Consider the following 22362-nt stretch of genomic DNA (forward strand, 5'->3'; position numbering starts at 1 on the left):
ACCACAGACCACACGGTTCATCTCCAGATCCCAAGGGTCCAGAACGTGCCTGATGCAAAAGATACACTCCGAAAATGCTGAACTCAACTGCTTAGCCAATCACAACTCTGTCCTATGACTTTATAATCTTATTACACATAAAGGAGCATATTAAGTTCTTTCCAAAGTAAAGAACCACAGACGTTTAAAAGATGGAAGGGTCAATGAAGACCATGTTAATTAATATACAATACAAATAAAATAGCTACCCTAAATGCTAAGTTTATAGAAAATCTCTATATAGTTAACTTAATGAAAATTAAATGAGTTATTCCCAATTGTTTTACTTCTTCTGAAATGCTTTTTAGCTGTTGCTGTTACTGCTGTGTTTTGGATAGCTAACAATTTTTGCTTTTTGGTTATTATTTAGTGAGATGTATGTGTGTGTTCTTTTTATCTCTTTAGATGGTGAGAAGGATTAGAAAGACAGAAAATGAGCTAATATTTATTGGGTGATTAGCTATACATGCATGGCTTCATCCACTCTGCAATCCTGTAAGGAAGGCATTATCACTCCCACTGTAGAAATGAAGGAAACCAAGGACCAGAAAAGTTAAGCAAATTGCTCATGAATATATAGTTAATGAGTAGTTGAACTGGAAATTAGGGTCACCAGCTCATCTATTTGTCTAGGACTTATCCAGTGTTGCACTGGGAAATACGCAAATACCAATTTAAAAACTGCAAGCCCTTTAACCCGAACTATGATCAGCCCCAGGAAAACCAGGAACTGGAATTTAATTAGAATTTAAACCCAGTTCTGGCTGACTCCCACATCTGGGCTTCCATCAACTCAATTACTGTTCCCTTGGGCAGGGAGCACAGTAACTGGCCTAACCATAATGGTATGAACAAAATTTTCCAAAATATAAACCAGCTAGTCAGAGATAAGTTGTGTTTTCTTTTAGGAGCAGAAATGAACCTTACCAGTTTGACAGCTTTATGTTTTACAAAGTTAGCTATCTTCTTTCTGGGTCCAAGTGGTATCCCCATTTCCTTCAGATCATCCACTGTACACATAAGCTTTAAAAGAAAATAGACAAGCACATTAGTCAATCTAATGATACATGAACTGAAACTGAAAAAAGGGAATTATGAAAAGAAACTGTATCATCTAAGGTAATTGAATATCTTAGTCAATTTAATTTTTTTACCCCCACCCTAAGTAATTTTTAATTATGAACTAATTTAGGTGGTAAAATCTTCAGCCTCCACATCTAAATCATTCTCTTAATTTTTACCAGAAAATACACACATGGTTGTACAGTATCAAAAGTTACGTCAAGCGTAAAATGAAGTCTCCTCCCCCAACCCACCCCAACCGCCCAGTCCTCTGAGCAGATACTGCAGGCAACTTGCTCTCCATCCAGAGATATCTGATGTATACACAGCATCCCGTGTATGACTTAGGACTTTTTCCAGGTGTGTGACTTATACGTATCACCAACTCAATGGACATGAATTTGAGCAACTCTGGGAGATAGTGTAGGACAGGGAAGCCTGGCGCGCTACAGTCCAAGGAATCGCAAAGAGTAGGACATCACTTAGTGACTGAGCAACAAACCTATACACAAACAGGTCTGAATTTTGGTCTTTTCACATAGCAAACCTTAGAGATCATTCCACACCAATCCCTCTGGCACTGCCCCATTCATTCAACAGCTGCAGGGTTGGTCCCTGTGTGCATGCACCATAAACGATTTCACTGGCACCCTACCAGTGGACACAGGTATTCCTAAGGTGCTGCTATCACAAATAGTGCTACAGTGAGTATCCTTGGAAATACTATGTATTTTTTCATAGGAAATACCCTTGGCAGTGAAATTGCTGGGCTAAGTGTATGCATTCTTTTTATTTTAAAAGACAGGACTTCCCTGGTGGCCCAGTGGCTGAGACTCCACGCTCCCAATGCAGGGTACCCAGGTTTGATCCCTGGTCAGGGAACAAGATTCCACATGCTGCAACTAAAAGCTGATGCAGCCAAATAAATAAATATTTTAAAAATAATAAAAGATATTGTTAGACTGCCCTCCACAGAGGTTGGACCAATTTATGCTCTTACTCCAGTATGTATCAGTACCTATTTCCTGTTATCCCGGCCACACAGTGTATTAATATCAAACTTTTAATATTCTTGCCAAACTGACAGGTTAAAAAAAATCTCATTGGACTTGTAATTCATGTTTTTCTTGAGTTTCTTGATAAGAAGTTGCTTATTTTATTTTCCATATACATCTGTTCATATCCTTTGCCTATTTTCCTATTGTGTTGATGGTTTGTGTGTAATTTGTAGCAACTTTGAATAACAAAGAAATAAATGCTCTGTCTGTAAGGTGTGCTCCAAATTGTCTTCTTAACCTATCACTGGCCTTTAGATATTGTTTATGGCATCCCCTACCACACAATTTTTTTTTCCTTATGGCTTGTGGGTTTTGTTATACTTAGAAAAATCTTCCCGGATTATTTTTAAAAAAAAAGGTCTCCTGATTTTTTTCAGTTTTTTAAACATTTAAGTCTCTGCTTTCACTGTGATGTAAAAGGGTTTAAATCTTAGTAATTTACCATCTCATACACAGGAAAAACAGTCTCAGACAAAAATGAATCAAACTATCATCAGTACCAGAGATTCCATATCAATCTTTTCCTTTTCAACACAGGAAAAACAGTTTCAGACAAAAATGAATCAAACTATCATCAGTACCAGAGATTCCATATCAATCTTTTCCTTTTCAAAAGTGCTAACATATTCAGAGAGACTAAGTGCTTCCAGAGTTTCTTGCAAAGTCAGGACTTCTTCATTTTCAACATCAAGGTCACAAGACTCATCCAACGTCAGCTTTGGTTCTTCGGGTATCTTTTTAAAAAAAAGTTGGGAGAACATTACAAAGTTCAGAAAAACTCCCATAAAACATCTTTTGATTTATGGAAAAATCTTAATTCTGTTCCATACATAAATTATAATTTTTGGCAGTTTGTTATTTCAAGTTTGAATATCCAGAAAATTACTAAAATTACTAAATTTGTATGCCTCCATTTCCTACAATAATTTATTTCACATTTTTTAAACAAACCATAAACATTCTATCACATTTAAATGTATAATCCATAAGGAAGACAAGTGAGAAACTCAAACGAGCTCTATGGTTCCATCATACTTGTAAACCTCAAGGAGTTTTGTTACATAAAATCAGTTCAGATTTTGAAAAGCTCTTTGGCTCAAACTCTAAATCTAGATGTTAGTGGGTCATACCTGCTTTTCCTGAAAATGTGGTTGCTTCAAAACTCCATTAGCAACAGCTAAAGGCACAGGAGACTTTGATAAGCTCAAATCTTTTTGATTAGACAGGATGTCAAACAATATTAAAGAGCCTTAAAAAAAAAAAAAGAAGCATTTTGCTTTTTTGTTTTATAATGTATTAGGTGCTTCTATAACACTAAATAAATTCTCCTACTCTTTTTGTTCAAAGTCCCAAGTGCAAGTCACGTAAAGTTAGATGCTAATCAAGATCTGATAATCTATATTCTTGCTTTACCAAATAGCAAAATTAAAATATAAAGCATTCCTAGGCAACATGAAAGATGAATAGCAAAAGGCAGAATGTAAATTCAAAGCATTCACTTCTACCCTTTATAAAATTGAAAATCTGTAATTCTAGATCTTTAACAAACCATGTCACCCACACTGAAAACAGTGATGACACAACAAAAATTGTACTTTAAATGTGGAAATTTAAAAGTTTCACCTAAGCTGTGACCAGCAACGGAGACCCCTCCTTTGAAGTCAGGGTTCCGACTCATGAAGAGTGCATACAGACGGTTTATCTCCAATCCCACTTTCTCCACAATCGTCTGACAGTAGGTGGGGCTGTTGTAAAATAAAATGTCTAACAAGGTCTCATTGGTAAAGTGACGAAATCGACCAATACTCGGTAAAGTGATTTTCTTAATATTCCTGTTTAGAAAGAAAAAAGTATACTTAGTAACCACCTTAAATATGAGTTTATAAAAGTTTTGATTTTGAATCCTGAAAATACACTGAGAAAAAAAAAAAAAACCTCACAAACTAATTATGAGTTGATTTCAGAGTTTCTGTAAATAAATCAAGATAAATAAAAAACGTTATCAACTTGTGCCTATAACTATACTATGAATTTGTGGATTCTCTAAAGTTATCATAAAAAAATAAATAAAATAAAGTTATCATATAAAATAAGGCCAAAACAAAGACCTTTACTTCATTTTTAAAGAGCAAAGCCTACCTTTCATTTTTCTTCCAATCTACTAGAAATCAGGATACTTGACAAAAATTGTGGGTGGCAAGGACAACAGAGAATGTAGCAAGAAACTAAGAAAGGAGTTTAAGAGAATGAAAATCTTTCCTGATTTGAGATGGTCATATTTCAGGACACAACACAGCATATTTCAGGAACACCCAGAGAGAAAGAAAACAGCCCCATAACAGGGCCTCAGTTCAGTTCAGTTGCTCAGTCGTGTCCAACTCTTTGAGACCCCAAGGACTGCAGCACGCCAGGCCTCCCTGTCCATCACCAACTCCTGGAGTTTACTCAAACTCAAGTCCATTGAGTTGGTGATGCCATCCAACCATCTCATCCTCTGTACAGGGCCTCACATGATAAAATGTTCGTAGGTTAGTTTTATTAAAACACGTGCCCTGAAACACCATGATGTCCACTAAAATCCAAGTATGTTATCAGCTCTGCGTCCCTGGCAGAAATACTTCCTAAGTCTATGGTTCCCAGCTGGCAGCAATCACAGTTGACTGGAGGCCTTTTTAGTTGTCACAGGGCCCGGTAAGAGCTGCCGGCAGTTAGTGGCGTTTAGACTGAGGACATTAATCAGCCTACAGTACACACAACAGTCTTTCATGACAACTATCCTGCCAGAGAGTCTCCACTGAGAAACAATCATCTCAACCAGCGGTTCTCAACTAGGGGCAACTCTGCCCCCAGGACACATCTGGCAGTGACTAGAGACATTTTTGGTTGTTAAATCAGAGGTACGGTTGAGTTACTCTTATCTGGAGGGTAGAGGCCAAGGGTACTGTTCAACATGCTACAATGTACAGGACAGTCCCATGTCTGAACCACCAAAGAAAAAAAACTGCTATAGGTAAGTATTTTAAAACCAGTTTAAGTTTCTTAGATTCTCTTAAGTATTTGCAATAGAAATATACACACCACATACATATATAATCAGTCATGCACACATACAAAGTAGCATATAAACTTAACAGCATTTAATCATATATAACAGCAAATATACAATCAAAGCTTTTTAGTGTTACTTGTTAAAGTCATAATAAACTACTTTATACAATAGTTTAAAATTTGAATCTAAGCCTGACTAATCTGAAAACCAAGTTATCAAAATCCACAAACCTGTCAACACCTGTGGCATCTCCACCCAAGGAACTGTGCCAGTGAACTGGAAGGAACTCCACTCTGCTTACTTTCCGATCATCTAAAGATTTCTTGAAATGTGTCTGCAGCAATTTGAGAGAAACCACTCTAAAATCATCCACTTGAGAAAAAAAAAAAATCGGGGAAGACAAATGTACTTGATTAAATTTTGCTACCTTGGTAAGCAGTCAGCAATCACCTCAATTATACCAGTATTTTTTGTAACACTAACTTTTCAAAGAAAAAAATGACAAAATTTAGTTCAGAAAAGAAAAAAAAAACTTTAAGAAGTTCTTCCATTATTTTACAGAAATAGATAAATGACTGAAAAATATTAACTCAACTACCACTACTAGCAGGCAGAAATGCACTGTTGGTAGACTCTGGAATCAAATTAACCTGCTCCAGAATCTCCCAGACTGAGATACAGGAGAGGTTAACTCATACTCTGGGCCTCAGTTCCTTACCTAATAGTAAAGATAACAGTAACAACACCTATACCTCAAAAGCTTATTATGAGGGTTAAATGACACAAAACATGCAAGATACTTGGCGCGTACCAAGTATTCAATAAATATGAACTATTACTACAAATAAAAAAATAAAATTCATAGCTTTTTATTTATGTAAAACAAATTCATAGTTCTTTTAAACAACTTCTCACAATTCACCAAAAATCAGTTCAACATGTAGGTGTTCCTAGAAGCTGAAAGTGTTCAGGCAGAGGCTGTCAGAAGGGCTAAATTATTTCCAAGATCCCTGCTCATTCTTCACAGTCTAGGATTTTATGAGTTACAAATGTCATAAGAGCAAAATAAGTACAAATTAGTATTGCCCAGTGATCAGTTCAATCTCCTCTGACAGTACATCAGCCAACAGTATACAGCTGAAAACACTTTAAAATGAAGGCTTCAAGTTCTTCTAATAGTTTTCAAATCATTTCATGAAATAAAGTGACTAACACTTACCACATTCAATAATGCTTCTAAAGCGCAAGTCACACACAGGTCCAATGCCATGTACCATGAACACCAAATGGTCAACCTGAGGCATTTCTCCTGCAAAAGACAGACAGACATGCACATATCCATACATACAAACATACACAAGCTGGAGACTGGTTTAGGTTTTATTAAACGAGTAGCAATATTCAATATCCCTTTTGTCATCACAAACTTGCCAAAATTAGATGAACAAAGCTTAAAGTCCATCTTGGCATAAATCAGTGAACTAGACCAAGGTGTAGAGAAAGCAGCTCACTGGAGAGGCTATGAGCCAATAATAACCATCAGTTTTGTACCTCTAGAGGCTCCATAACCTTGTCATTTCTCCAGAATTGCCCAGGGCACTAAGCCCCATGTGGAGAAGCAATCTGCCAATATAAAACTTACAATCTTTTCCCAAAATCCTTCTCTTTGTTAGATTTATACACACTATAACGAACATTTTCAAGCTAAATCCACTATTTTACTCTGATTATCTCATTCAGATTGTAGATTGATTCAGATTATTTAATCTGAATAATAATTCAGATTGTTTCATTATTTTATTCAAATATAGCAGGTAATCCTAATAATTGTTTGCTTTTCTCATCATTTTGAAGTAGCAAAGTTTAAAAATGATCTTGATCCTAAAAAATTATACACACCATCAGGAATTTCATCAAGGTTATCATCAATTCCACGCTTTACAACCCTAGGCCTTGTCTGTCCATCTTGTGTGGTCCCCCATTCATCAGGCACTGAGGAAGGTTGGAACTGAACAATAACCTTCAAAATACAGAGAAGGATTATGACAGAGCTCACGACCAAATTCATTTCCACTATAAATTAAGTAATTTATTTCAATACATGATAAACTACTTTATAGTACAGCTTATAAATCAAGTACTTATACTGCTCCTCCAAAATCACTTTTCTAGCAGTTTTGCTGGTGTTCAGTAACCATTAAGATTAAGCAAGTCAATACCATTATTTCCAATGCTTATGTTGAAAAATAATACAATTAAATGAGAAGTAGTTTGTCTTGATTTAAAAATATAACAAATTTCCAGGTTTACATGTAAGAAATTAAAGAAAAGTTACCTGCAGTAAGGAATCTTTGCTTTATAAACACAAAATCCTCTAAATAAACAGTGCAAATTCAATTTCAATGTCAAAAACAGACTTACCTACCACTTTTCAGGAAGACATACACTATTCTATTAAATCAACTGTATTTAATTTAGCCCAGTGTCATACGGAAAAATCTCAAACAACCTAATCTACTATGTAAAGGAATCAGAAAAAGAAGAAAAAAAGAAGTCCAAAATCAGCAGAAGGAAAGAACTAATTAAGATGAGAAAGGAAATAAATAAAACAGAGGCCAAAATAATAAGAGCAATGAAACCAAGAACTGGTTTTTTGAAAAAGATAAAACAAAATTGGTAAAATGTTAACCAGGTTTACCAAGAAGAGGGCACAACTAAACAAAATAAGAAATGAAAAAAGAGAAATAACAACCAAAATTCAACACCCATTCCTAACAAAACTCTCATCAAAGTTGGTATAGAGAATATATCTCAACATAACAAAGGCCATTTATTAAAAAACCCACCACTAACATCATACTCAGTGGTGAAAAGCTGATAGTATTTCCTCCAAACTGGAAACAAGACAAAGATGCCCAGTCCTGCCACCTCTATTTAACATAGTACTGGAAGTCTGGCCACAGCAATCAGATTAGAAAAAGAAACAAAAGGCATCCAAACTGGAAAGGAAGAAGTAAAACTGTCACTATTTGCACATGACATGAAAATCCTTTGTATACAGAAAATCCTGAAGTCTCCACCAAAAAACTATTAGAACTGATATACGAATTCAGTCAAGTGGCAGAATACAAGAATTAATATACAGAACCCTGTTGCTTTTCTATACACTAATAATGAACTAAAAGAGGAAGAAAAAGAAAAAATCCCGCTTAAAATCTCTTTGAAAATAAAATACCTAGGAGTAAACTTAAACCAAAAAACTTAAAAGTTCACAGCAGTACTAGTTACACCAGCCAAGATATGGAAGCAACCCAAGTGTCCATCAACAGACAAGTGGATAAAGAAGATGTTGGACACACACACAGATATAGACACATACACACACACAATGGAATATTAGTCATAAAAAAAGAATGAAATTCTTCCATCTACAGCAACATGGATGGACCTAGAAACATGTGTAATGAAATTAAGTCAGAGAAGACAAATACTATACCACTTATCTGTGGACTCTAAAAAATAAAACAAATTAATGTAAATAGAAAAACAGACTCATAGATTTGAAAAAACACAAACAGCAGAGCAGTTTAACAAGTAAGGGGAGGGAGAGGAATGAGGCGAGACAGAGGCGGGGGAGTCAGAGACACAACCCACTATACAAAATAGATAAGCTACGAGGCTACACTGCACAGTGCAAGGGATCACAGACATTACCTTGTAATGGCTTCCAAAGCAGTGTAACAATCTGTAAAAGTACTGCGTCGGAACGCTGAACACCGGAAACTAATATATTGTATAAATCAACTGTACTTCAATTAAAAAAGTAAAATGCTAGTTTAACATCAACCTCTCCCTCCCCCCAGAAAATGAATGCATGTAAGGTGGTATGCAAAGTTTTGTTTGTTTATATAAAAACAAGAGTTAAAAAAAAAAACCAGTTAAAAAAGAGTAAGCATGGTTACCATTAAGATGCAAAACTAGGGGAATGTAGAAGTAAAAGGCTTTTATTTTTCATTTAATACCTTTCAACACTTTAAATTTTGATGGACTATGGGTATGTTTTTATTTACTTATTTCAATACACCAGTAAGGACTATAGTGGTGGTCAGAATACAGATTTTTTTTTTTCTTTTACATTTTTCTGTAATAAATAGCCTATGTTCTGAGAAACTACATATGCATTGTGCTAGATGCTTTTGCACAAACAACCCCACTTCATCTAAAATATGACCCTAGGAGATTGTTGCAGTTGAGAGACCTGGAGCTTAGTTTAAGGATGGTAAATGGAGGAATTTGAACACCACACCCAGTATTTTTAGAGAAACAAGAAAGGTTCCTGCAGACAATATAAATAAAAAGAGGAAGAATGTATTTTTACTGTAAAGGTTGAAACAAACCACTCTCAAGGGCAAGGTAGGCAAACTATTAATGCAGGTCAAACCTGGCCTACCACTCATTTTTATAAGCAAATGAAAATACTGAAATATTGTTTTAATTGAAATATTGTTTGTTTTATTGAAAATAGCCATGCCCGTTGGTTTACATAATGCCTAAATACCAATAATCTTTCAGAGACTACATGGCCTACAAAGCCTTAAATATTTACTCTCTCACCCTTCACAGAAAAGTCTGCTGACCTTGGGTCAAGTATAAAAACTTGTCAAGCTTAATTTCAATGATGCATACTAAGCTTTAGCTAACATGCTACCATAAACAGAAACTTAGTGAGAGAAATTTAAATTTCATTTATTTTTCTATCATCCATGCAATGTACTTGTTGTATCCCTACTGCAGAATAAAAATGAACACTTATCAAACATATTCAGCAAAATAATAATTTTTTAAAACCTAAACATTTTAATATCTTAAACAATATCACTACCTTTGGATTGTGCATAACAATTGTCTCTCCACTTGGAAACTCTAATCTTCGGTGCCACTGATTTGTGGTTACAGCTTTCTTATATTCCGCCTACAATGGAAACGACATACAATCCAGTAAGACAAATTTGTGTCACAGTCCACATAAGAGAGAGTGTGGAAGAAAATTATTAACAATGACAGTAATAAAAAGAACAATCGCAGATCTCATTTACTAAGTGGTTACCAAACTTAACATTGTACATATAGTACCTCATTTGATTAACTGCTTTTATTCAGCCCTAAATAACATTATCCCCATTATACACAGGTGAAAACCAAAGTTTCGAGTTGTCTATTAATTTCTTTGTTGTTGTCGTTCAGTTGCTAATCCGACTCTTTGCAACCCAACAGACTGCAGCACACCAGAATGCCCTGTCCTTCACCATCTCCTGGATTTGCTCATATTCATGTCAGCTGAGTCAGTGATGCTATCGAACCATCCCACCCTCTGCCTCCCCTTCTCCTTCTGCCTTCAACCTTTCCCAGCATCAGAGTCTTTTCCAATGTGTCAGCCCTTCACATCACGTGGCCAAAGTATTGAAGCTTCAGTATCAGTCTTTCCAATGAATATTCAGGGTTGATTTCCTTTAGGATTGACTGGCTTGATCTCCTTGCTGTCCAAGGGACTCTCAAGAGTCTTCTCCAGCAACAAAATTCGAAAGCATCAAGTCTTCAGTGCTCAGCCTTCTTTAAGGTCTAACTGTCACATTCATATATGACTACTAGAAAAACCACAGCTTTGACTAGACAGACCTTTGTTGGCAAAGTGATGTCTCTGCTTTTCAAGACACTGCCTAGGTCTGTCATAGCTTTCCTTCCAAGGAACAACAGTATTTTAATTTCACAGCTACAGTCACCACCCACAGTGATTTTGGAGCCCAAGAAAATAAAATCTGCCACTGCTTCCACTTTTACCCCTTCTATTTGCCATGAAGTGATAGGACCAGATGCCATGATCTTAGTTTATTGAATGCTGAGTTTTAAGCCAGCTTTTTCACTCTCCCCTTTCACCCTCTTCGCTTTCTGACGCTATTAAAGTGGTATCATCTGCACATCCGAGATTGTTGATGTTTCTCCCAGCAATCTTGATTCCAGTTTGTGCTTCATCCAGCCCGGCATTGTGCATAATGTACTCTGTAATATAAGTTAAGTGAGCAGGGAGACAATCTACAGCCTTGTTGTACTCCTTTCCCAATTCTGAACCAGTCCACTGTTCTATATCTGGTTCTAACTATTGCTTCTTGACCCAAATACAGGTTTCTTAGGAGACAGGTAGGTGGTCTGGTTTTCTCATGTCTTTAAAATTTTCCAGTTTGCTGTGATCCACATAGTCAAAGGCTTTAGCTGAGTCGACAAAGCAGAAGCGGATGTTTTTCTAGAATTCCCTTGCTTTCTCCATGATCCAACAAATGTTGGCAATTTGATCTCTGGTTCCTCTGCCTTTTCTAAATCCAGCCTGTACATCTGGAAGTTCTCGGTTCACCTACTACTGAAGCCTAGCTTGAAGGATTTTGAGCACAACCTTACTAGCATGTGAAATGAGAGCAACTGTATGACAGTTTGAACATTGTTTGGCATTGCCCTTCTTTGGGATTGGAGTGATATTTTCCAGTCCTGTGGTCACTGTTCAGTTTTCCAAATTTGCTAACATATTTGGTACAGCACTTAAACAGCATTACCTTTTAGGATTTGAAATAACTCAGCTGAAATTCCATCACCTCCACTAGCCTTGTTCATAGTAATGCTTCATAAGGCCCACTTGACTTCACACTCCAGGATGTCCAGCTCTAGGTTAGTGACCACACCATCATGGTTATCCAGGTCATTAGACCTTTACTGTACAGTTCTTCTGTGTATTCTTGCCACCTCTTCTTAAAGGACCCCCTTCACAGATCACAGCCCTGTTCCGGCAAAGGGGCTTGCATAACTCAGTGAGGCATGCCATGCAGGGTCACCCAAGACAGATGAGTCAGAGTGAAGAATTCTGACAAAACATGGTCCACCGGAGGAGGGAACAGCAACGCATTCCAGTACTCCTGCCAGGAGATCCCCATGAACAGTATGAAAAGGCAAAAAGGGACAACAGACAGGTTTACTAACTTGTTTGTGGTGGTGGTTTCACAGGTGTGTGGATATGCCCAAACTTTCTGAATCAAATACATATCATAAATATGTATAGTTCACTGCCTGTCAATTATACTTCTAATGCTACCTGAAGCCCACTTGACTTCACACTACAGAATGTCTGGCTCTAGGTGAGTAAACACACCATAGTGATTATCCAGGTCATTAAGAATTTTCTTGTATAGTTCTTCTGTATGTTCCTACCACCTCTTCATAATCTCTTCTGCTTCTGTTAGGTCTTTTTCATTTCTGTCCTTTATCATGCCCATGTATGCAGATGAATTAATTTAACATATTTCAAATATTTAAATACTCAATTATTAAGAAAATTTTAACAATTAACACTATTATGTAAAGCAACATTAACCGCCAGTTTTAAGATGGTTAAAAAGTCTGACAACATCTATTCCTATTCTTATGTTTATTTTCATAAGCCCTTTAACTGAATATTAATTTTAAAAACATCCATACACTTGGCATGTATTAGTAGCAGCAGATCCCAGCAGCCTAAGTTCTTTTCAAGATTTGATACAATATCTTATTATATTAGATCTGTAATGTTCCCCTGAAAAACATTCTATCTTCAGACACTAAGACCACAATTAAATGCACTTCAAAAAAGATGACACTAAAAAAATGATGACACTAGTTAAAATGTAGTCTTCTTTGTGAACAGGATCAAGATGAGGTGTCCTGTAAATGAAGTCTGCTCCACTGTGAGAGGTGATACATGAGGCTCCAATGTATAAAGAGTCTATGTGTTTTAAAGAAAGGCATAAAAGAATAAAGCCCACGTACCTCTAGCTTTTCACTGAACTCCTCTGTATAGGGAATAAATCTGCTGTCTGTGTCGCCTTTGTAGAACCAAGTACAGCGTCTCACTTCGGCTGGCTCTTCTTCCCAGTACACGGCTTTCCGCATCCGGTCATAGAGGTAGACATCGTAGCGCCCTCCATCAGTGCCAAGGACCACGTTCTCAGGGTCTGGCTGGACTGGAGAACGAAGTCCACATTTTAATTGAACAGTTACAAGGTAGATTTAAAAGTAATAAATAATGAATGTGGTGACTCGTCTAACATTAAAGACAAAGAACGAAGCTCATTTCTATTCAAAAACAGAATTTTAAAATTAATATGTCCATGGCTGATTCATATCAATATATGGCAAAAACCACTACAATATTGTAAAGTAATTAGCCTCCAACTAATAAAAATAAATGGGGGAAAAAAAAGAAATAAATAAAATTAATATGTGATGCTCAAAATGATGACTCTTTCTTTTAAGTGGAGAAGACATAACCAGAGTAAAATATAACAGCATCATGAAATAATTCCAGTAACTGGTAGGCTTTTTCTCTATATACCAAAGCAGCAAATGCTCCATGAACATACTTCTAAAAAATAGGTGATTTTTCAGTCCTAAGATGAACTATCTTCAGGATAAACAAAAAAACCTATTTCTATAGTGAAAACTTCTCAGAGTCTTAACCTATTCCTGTGCACTGCCTCAAGAGATGGATGTTCTTGCTACAGAAAAAAAAAGAGAGAGAGATGTAGTTATAGCATTTTTAAAACTCTTATCTGAAGGAACAAGAGTTCCATAGAAAATGCTTTATAAATGCCCTATGAAGTGAAAGTTAAAGTCGCTCAGTCACAACCAACTCTTTGTGACCCCATGGACTATAGAGTCCATGGAATTCTCCAGGCCAAAAATACTGGAGTAGGTAGCCTTTCCCTTCTCCAGGGGAGCTTCCCAACCCAGGGACTGAACCCAGGTCTCCCACATTGCCCTCTAGCTACAAACAAATAAAGGAAATAAGAAAACTGACACCTGGATTATATGAACTACTTTATTTCTTGGATTTAAAATACACAAAAAATTATTAAAACATGTCTTCAAATACCTTACTCAAATAACCCAGAACTTAATAATACAAGTGTATTATTGAAAGTATCATCACCTTAAGGTACAGAGGCTGGTGAGGTCTACGGGATTAAAGAAAGTGACATTCATAAAAAGGAGGCCATAGATACTTACTCTTCATTCCACTCTTCCTCAAATCAGATACAAATGATGCAGGACCCACACTTACCTGAATTATAGATTTCTTCAAGATTCAAAGAGTCAAAAACACTGAAAGGCATCCACAGTTGTTTGTATTCTATCTCCTTGCAGTAAAACCAGTGGGGCTGGACAGGTTCATACTGGTTTTGAAGCAGAAAAGGAGGTGGTACTTGCACAGGGGGCCCCACAGGTCTGGCAGGTGCCTGCTGCTGGATTGGAGGGGGCAACCCTGCCTGCGCCGAAGGAGGGCTCTGGAGGGGACAAAAGACAGGACCATCAGTCAGTCCAAGGAACAATTCTGTGTATGCTGCAGACCCAAACTGACATTAGTAATAATTATCCTTAATATTTCTCTAGACAGCTATTTAATAACTAAGCTCCAGAGCAATTAAATTTTTAAAAAAATCTTAACAAAACCCCATGCCAGCTGGGAAGTAAACAGGGCTTTCTCACACTGATGGCAAAGTAAACTACCTTTATAGAAATCAATCCAGCAGTATACCTCCTGTCATTTACTTCATCTTTAAGACACGCATAATCCTTGAGAATTCTGTGGCAGTCCAGCGGTTAGGACTTGCTGCTTTCACTGCTAAGGGTCTGGGGTCATCCCTGGTCCGGGAAGTAAGATCCCACAAGCCATGAGGCACGGCCAAAAAAAAATAAAAAATAATGCACATTCCCTGACGTAGCTATTCCATTTCTACAAATTCATCCTAAAGACGTAACTATAAAAATGTACCCACAAGGACATATACTGAAAGATTATTTATAACAGACAATCATTGGATACAATCTAAAGACCTACCAGAAACCTGATTAAACAGATCATCTTTTACTCATATACTGGAATTCTCTACAAAGATTAAAAATGTTTCAGAAAAAAATCTTAACCTCTAAAATATGTTGACATAAAAAACATATATAATGCTTGTCAAGGAAAAACTATGTTTATCTAGAAAAAAGATAAGAAAGACATAATAACTAAAAACAAGATTTTCTTGTGGCAATTTTTACTCATTTGGCTATTAGTCATTTCTCAAATTTTATGCAGTAAAAATACTTTTAAAAGCAGAATACAATTATTTTTTTAATTTTATTAAAAATGATTTCAAAATATTCCATCAATGTTAAATTTACTGAGGTTGATTACTGCAGTCAAGCAAAATAATATTCTTATTCTTAGGAAATACTAATACACACTAAAGTATCTAGCAGTAAAGAATCATAATGTATATAAGTGAAAGTGAAAGTCTCTCAGTTGTATCCAACTCTTTGCGACCCAATGGACTACACAATCCACAGAATTCTACAGGCCAGAATACTGGAGTGGGTAGCTGTTCCCTTCTCCAGGGGATCTTCCCAACCCAGGGATCAAACCCAGGTCTCCTGCATTGCAGGTGGATTCTTCCCCAGCTGAGCCACCAGGGAAGCCCTATAATGTATGTAACTGATCATCAAGTGTTTCCCCCCAAAACTGCACATATACAGGGTGAGAAAGGAACGGGGGAGGAGAGAATGCGCCAAAACGTGTCAGTGTGCATGTTCACGAAGGACAGAACAAATGTTCATGACAGGGAATCTGGGTTAGAGTACTGGGCGTGTTCTTTGTCCTATTTTTTTTTTTTAATTTTTGCAACGGTTTACTTAAAATTATCATTTAAAAAATTTTAAATCAAAACTCTTCAAAATTTCATCAGCAAACAAGTATACTAACTTACATTACATGCTACCAATCTGCTGAAATCCACCATTACCAAGAGTTTGTGTACTGGTATGATTAAGATTAGATGGTAAAATGAAGGCTATTCTCTATCACCACTGACTACAATACCATTATCCCTGCCACACTGGGTTCTTAATTCTTCCTTCCAATCATTTCCCTCTTTCTGATTCAGTTCACTTCCCTCTGGAAGTCAGCTGAATAATTGGGAGGGTAGGGGGAGCATAAAGGAATTTCATAAAATTTACCCAAGGCAAAAGTTATTCCATCATTCGTCTGAGGTAGTCTGTCTAGATCCAAACTTTATAAATGTAAATAAATTACTGGAGTAATCAATTTTAGTCCCAGTAATTGAGCATTTTGATTGAACAGTGTAATTTAAAAAAGAGAAACTGATAATAGTTTCGTCGACTCTCACACATCTCCAGACAACATTTGTTACTGGTATCTTATATTAAATCTGGTAATACTGGCATACAGTTAATGCATTAAAATCAATTATTACTTCCATAAATAGAAATATAACCTAAAACATGAACCATTCAATGAGCTACTTTGAAAAGATTGTTTACTTCAAAACATTTGGCTTACCAAAAAAAAAAAAAAAAACAACCCTCTGAAAATAATTTGTCATCAAAGCACAGGTAAAAATGAGACAGGGATTAGAATCACAGTGAATATAATTTTAAAATTATATATATCAAATTTATACAGATATAGAAGCATGTCTTCATACCGGCGGCAAAGATCCTGGAGGCACCTGGTACATCTGAACGGGGGGCGCGGAGGGCGGAGGATGGGAGGGATGGGCTGGTGTCTGGCACTGCTGCAGCTGCGGTGGTGCAATGTAAGGATTAGCCCTGCTGCTCACAGCCGTGTGGCGATACGGATTGTATCCATGTTGGGGTGTTCCTTGTGGTGGGCTCCCAAAATTCGAAGGAGGGAGGTTACTGGGCTGAGAAGGCAGGTAAGGATTTATTCCCATTTGTGAAGCAGGTGGAGCACCATATTGCGCCTTCGAAATGGATGATGAAAATGCATTCGACACATCTTGGGATCCAGTTGTAAAAGGCAGAGCCGTTGGGGGCTTGGAGTAGCCTGATTGTCCAGCTGATGCTGCTGCAGTTGTTAACGGGGACTGTCCAATATTCCCAAAAGGATCACTACTGCTTGATACCTGAGAGAAGTAACTAAATGTCTGTGGGGTAGATGTGTGAGCAGAAGTCTGCCCAAGGAAGCTGTCCTCCTCACCCACATCGGTGGAATCCTCTGCAAGGGAACAGGAGGGCACACATTTTAAAGGGATGCTGTTACTCTGTGGATAAGATTCTATATGGCAGGTCTAGCAATTATACCTCTTATTTTGTTGTTCAAACTTAAACTTCTGCCCTAAAGACAATAATGAAAAATTTGTTTTTCTTTTCTCTTTGAAATGAAAAACTACAAAATACCAGTAAGAAACAACAAGAGGAGGGAAACCTTGAAATTCATTCATAAGCTCACCTCCTAGAGACAATCACTGTTAATGCTGTTATTATGTTGATACATACCTTTCCATACTTTTAAAATAAATATAAATAGTTACATACTATTTGGTAGATATGTATAAATTATGTAGACACATTTGTATATAACCCTGGTTTCCTGCATTCCTGCAGATTCTTTACCATCTGAGCCACCAGGGAAGCCCATATTTGTACATAGGAGAATTTTTCAAAAAATGCAAGCAAAATTTGTACCTACTAGTTTTAGATGTTGTTTTGAATGATTTTTTTTTTCCAGTAAGAAACAATTCAAACATTATTCCGCTACCCAAATACACAGAACTTTATTTATACAGCAACGACAAGAAACTAAAGTACAGACATTAACTCTGTTGACAAGAAGAGGTGTGTCAGGGCGCTCACCTACAAAGCACTCATTATACAAGTGAACATGAGGCGCTGGCATTCCCGAGGCAAAGTAGGTCAACCATTCATTACCATCCCTAAAACCACACAGTATCACAACCAGGTAACTCGTCATTAGAGAATGACAATCACCAAAAAGAAGTCATTTCTAACAAAGGGAAGGTCTCCTCACTTCCCTTTGCCAAACTTGATCTTCGCTGTGGGTATTTTGGCACCAAACTATATTATTTTATTCTCTCTTTCGCTACCAAGTTGTAAAATAATATTTTCCTTCTATACGGCCTAAAAAGTTGTCTAGTGTTCCTTAGAAACTCTTATGAGTCCTTAGCTTGGAACATCACCTTTCTCTTCTTAATCTTTTCTTTCTCCCATCTCAACCCCTTATCTTCAAATCTCTCTAATCTCCCACCACTGGGGACACAGAGCAGATGAGAACAGTGGACCCCTTCCCAACACACAGGCAGGCTGTGGTCCCTGTCCTTGAAACCTGCCGAAGTGTGACCTTTCAAGCTCTGAGCTCCTTCCTGACCTCTACTGCTGAATGTGGCCTTCAGCTGTTAGGCTGCTCCCAGTTATATTTCACATATCAATTTAACTGAGATACTCCACTATTCAAAATACCCCTCTGAACTGTTTCTTCGTAATTAAAATATCACTTCCTGAGCAAGGCCCCCTGTCTGCTTTTATCATTCTACTTCTCTGATACATTTCCAGTTCCTATCCTCTCTCTCCATTCCCATGAACCTCACCTGGACTCAGACTTCAGCTCATCTCTCAACATCTGAAAGCAGGGGGAAAACTTCTGTGGTATCCTTCATCTTTTAAAGCAACTTGGGATCAATCTGATACAAGAAACTTTCCTCTGATTAGCATCATTTACAAACAAAATACTGATCTCATCAAGCTGCCAGTCTCACCTCAGGGGCACTTTCTAATTACATGTGGACACCTTTGGCATTAAGACCCGTATCTTTAATAAGCGCCTGTATACTTGTGACACTCCCAACTCTGTCCCAGACTGAGACTGATCGATGTGTCCCAAAATCTATTTTCCAACTGCTTCCTCAGTACTTGTGGCAGGTTCAGACACATACATCTCAAGTTTAGTAAGCCTAGACTGTCATCTTAACTGTCCCCCTTCATGTACTCCTTTTACAATCTCACCACCTCAGCAAACGTCTACCAACATCCATCCAGACAGGAAAACCAGAAACCTCCTCTCTTGAGATGCCTCCCTCTCTTCCATTTAATCATTTAGATCTTCAATTAAAGAAGTACACAGTATCTATTGTATGCCAGGTGGAGCTGTCTCTTGGAGCTGAAACTGAACAGATAAAGAGCCTGCACATTGGAAAGTCTGGCCCTCAGTGAGTCACTAAGTCCCAACAATTTGATGGTGTAAAAATCTCTTACTTCTGTTTCCTGCTCTTCACACCCCACATGGCTGACCAGAGCCAGAGTGCCACTCACTCCTGCCTGAATCACAGTGGCGTCCAGACTAGACACTTCTGCTATAGTCAGCTTTACTCCTCTGGTGCAATCTCAGAAAACTACAGTCTTTCTGAAACACATCTCTAATGTCACAGCCCTGTTTAGAACCCTTCAAGAGCACCTGCACACCACACAGGATGTACTATGAACTCCTCAATGTGCTGTATGAGGCCCTTCGTGACCTGGTTCCCCCACTAACCACTTGAGCCACTCCCCTGTATTCACTCTAGTCACATGGACCTGGGGGGGGTGGAGCGGGGGGACTGGCCAAAAGGGAAAGAGTTAGAGGGGAGAGAGAGAGAATGTGAGCACCTACCTCGAAATCCCACCAAATCTGCAGGTTTCTCTCACACCTCCAGACTTTTCCATACGCCTGTCTCCCCAGACTTCCTAATTTCTATGTATCCTTCAACACTCAGCTTAAGAATCACCTCCTCTGTAAAGTTCTGAAGGTCTAAGGGATGTCCGCTCCCTGGTCGGCCAGCCTATCAATCCCTCTTTCCAGCCATCACAAACCTGGACCACAACTACTTACACAGCTGGGTACAGTGTCTGTAAAACCGTGCAGTCACTGAGGACAGTGCTATCTGCTCCTCTCTGTCTCTCTGACACCTGGAACAGGGCCTGACAAACAAGCTGCTCGATCCAGGTTCACTGAGTGAATGAAACTTCCTCTATGCCTCTTTAACGGACATTGATTCATCGCTGCTTCCAATGCCACAGGTTCTCCTTTGGTCTCTGGAAATTCACTGAATGGACTTCCAATCATCAACTCTTTTTTTTAAAGACAGAAAAACTTTTGTTAAAGAATTTCAGTTCTAAAACTTATTAATTTTCTTACTACAAAACAAACCATCTCCAAGAAACAATAGCTTTCAAGACAGGTAAGTTACCCTGTACTTGACAAGGAAGATGCTGCTGCTGCTGCTGCTGCTAAGTCACTTCAGTCATGTCCGACTCTGTGCGACCCCATGGACTGCAGCCCACCAGGCTCCGCTGTCCCTGGGATTCTCCAGGCAAGAACACTGGAGTGGGTTGCCATTTCCTTCTCCAATGCATGAAAGTGAAAAGTGAAAGTGAAGTCGCTCAGTCATGTCCAACTCTGAGTGACCCCATGGACTGCAGCCTACCAGGATCCTCCGTCCATGAGATTTTCCAGGCAAGAGTACTGGAGTGGGGTGCCACTGCCTTCTCCAGACAAGGAAGATGTTTACCATTTATTAACAGTGACAGGCACAAACAAAATATTTTAAAGGAACATGGGCATGAACCAAACATTTGTGAAGCAGAGGATGATAAGAGAACCCCATGTACAACCTTATTTATTCCTGCAACCTCCAAAAGCATTCTGCTCCAGCCATGCTGGTTCTCCACCAAAAATGGCAAGGTGGAACTTTTCAGCCACACTATCAAAACGAGACATATTCCTAACTTCCACCTTTTCACTCATTCAACAAGTTTCTAGAGAAAAAAATCTGCCTACGGCATACCAGGCAGTGTTCTAGGCATAAGCTCCTGCTCTCACGGAGCTCACTGTGCTAGTGGGACAAGATAAACAAAGATGTGGACATGTCAGGTGGTAAGCACCAAGAAGAAACATGACACCATGGAAGAGCCATCAGGTACTGCTCGGGTTCGCCCCTTTTCACCTCTCCATGAAACTTTCCTTGGTCCTCCAAATAAGAATAAATTATTCAAGAGAAAAATATTCACAATTTCCCGAGGAGCTCTGTGCTGGGCACTAAACAAGATTCTAGAAATAAAAAGGTAAATAAGTCATAGCTGCAAACTTCATATAACTCATAGTCCAAATAAACAGGCAGACACGCTTACTTTACAAACGTTTATGCAACATGATGTGCCAGATGCTATATTCAGCGCTTCACAAAAATCAATTCAATTCTCCTGACAGCCCTGGGAGGCTGCACATGTATGGAAAAAGAAGCACAGAGAGGTGAAGTAACATGCCTGAGGTCACACAGCAAGTTATTGCCAGGGCTAGGGTTGGAATACACTCGGGGCTCCTAAACACCAGCATAATCATGAAAATTATGCCGCATAATCATGAAAACGCAAGCTCCGTAGACACTAATAAAGATATGTACAAAGTGTTAAGGTGCACATAGGAGTGGGTACCTAAGAAAACAAGCAAGAGCTTCTAACAGAAAATGAAAAAAAAAAAAAAAAAGAAAATGAGGCAAGGCCTTGAAAGATGACTGTGTTCTATACCTCTGCTTTGCAAGTATTACGAGCGTATCCGAAGATAGTTTACTGTATCCAAGGAGAGGGGGCACTAATTTATTTTACCTTCCCTGCAAGCGCCTGGCTGACCAGTAGATGTTCAACAAAAACGTGAGGAATGCCACTGCAGGAGTGGCCAGCACTTGAACAGTCCCTTCGACGAAGAGCTTGGCCCCCGCCCCCAAGACCCCAAGCTACTCAAATCTGGCCACTAACTGCCCTGACAAGGTCGCAGAGGGTCGGATCCAGGCAAAGGAACAACCTCCTGTCCGACCCTTCACCTCACGGCCCCCGCCCACATTTGCCCAACCGGATCTCCATCTCCTTACTACCTCCGGGCAAGAGCAGGGAGGCCGAGGCAGCGGCGGCTTGGGTGACTGGGATAAAGGGCACGTTGAAGCTGAACTCCGTGGCCGAGGAGGAGAAAAGTAAGTTAGTGCCCGACGAGGAGGCCGAAGCGGTGCCGCCGCCGCCGTTAGGTTTCCTCTCGGCCATGGCTGCGGTCCACCGTCCGTTACACGTCTACGGGTGGCCGGTGCGGAACCACCGGCCGGAAACTGAGCGCAGTCGGGGCCAACACACTTCCGCACCTGCGCACAAGGACCGGAACTCCGGGCGGCCGCTCAGCTTCCCTTTGCCTTCTCCAACGGGGCCGCCAGAAAGTAACATGGCGGCACCGGC

At 38.7% G+C, this 22362-nt stretch overlaps 1 protein-coding gene across 4 annotated transcripts in view; it reads right to left on the reverse strand.

The window, feature by feature from the left end:
* The window catches only part of LOC122445883 (SEC23 interacting protein), a 38256-nt gene extending 16007 nt beyond the window's left edge, over positions 1–22249 (reverse strand). For 3 of the 4 annotated variants that reach the window (XM_043475329.1, XM_043475328.1, XM_043475327.1), the window contains exons 1-12: positions 22014–22249; positions 16776–17308; positions 14348–14570; positions 13054–13247; positions 10091–10180; positions 7108–7228; positions 6428–6517; positions 5439–5580; positions 3783–3991; positions 3290–3408; positions 2741–2893; positions 967–1062 (exon numbers count right to left, since the gene is read on the reverse strand). In XM_043475329.1, coding sequence (XP_043331264.1) covers positions 967–1062; positions 2741–2893; positions 3290–3408; positions 3783–3991; positions 5439–5580; positions 6428–6517; positions 7108–7228; positions 10091–10180; positions 13054–13247; positions 14348–14570; positions 16776–17308; positions 22014–22176 — 2133 coding nt within the window. In that variant the 5' untranslated portion in view covers positions 22177–22249. Of the gene's footprint in view, positions 1–966; positions 1063–2740; positions 2894–3289; positions 3409–3782; positions 3992–5438; positions 5581–6427; positions 6518–7107; positions 7229–10090; positions 10181–13053; positions 13248–14347; positions 14571–16775; positions 17309–19975; positions 20246–22013 lie in introns of those variants that run through there. The other variant, XM_043475330.1, reaches the window with a different exon arrangement.
* Positions 22250–22362: the final 113 nt, after the last annotated feature.

This window comes from Cervus canadensis, chromosome 8 (genome assembly GCF_019320065.1).
Source record: "Cervus canadensis isolate Bull #8, Minnesota chromosome 8, ASM1932006v1, whole genome shotgun sequence".
NCBI classification, from domain to species: Eukaryota; Metazoa; Chordata; class Mammalia; order Artiodactyla; family Cervidae; genus Cervus; species Cervus canadensis.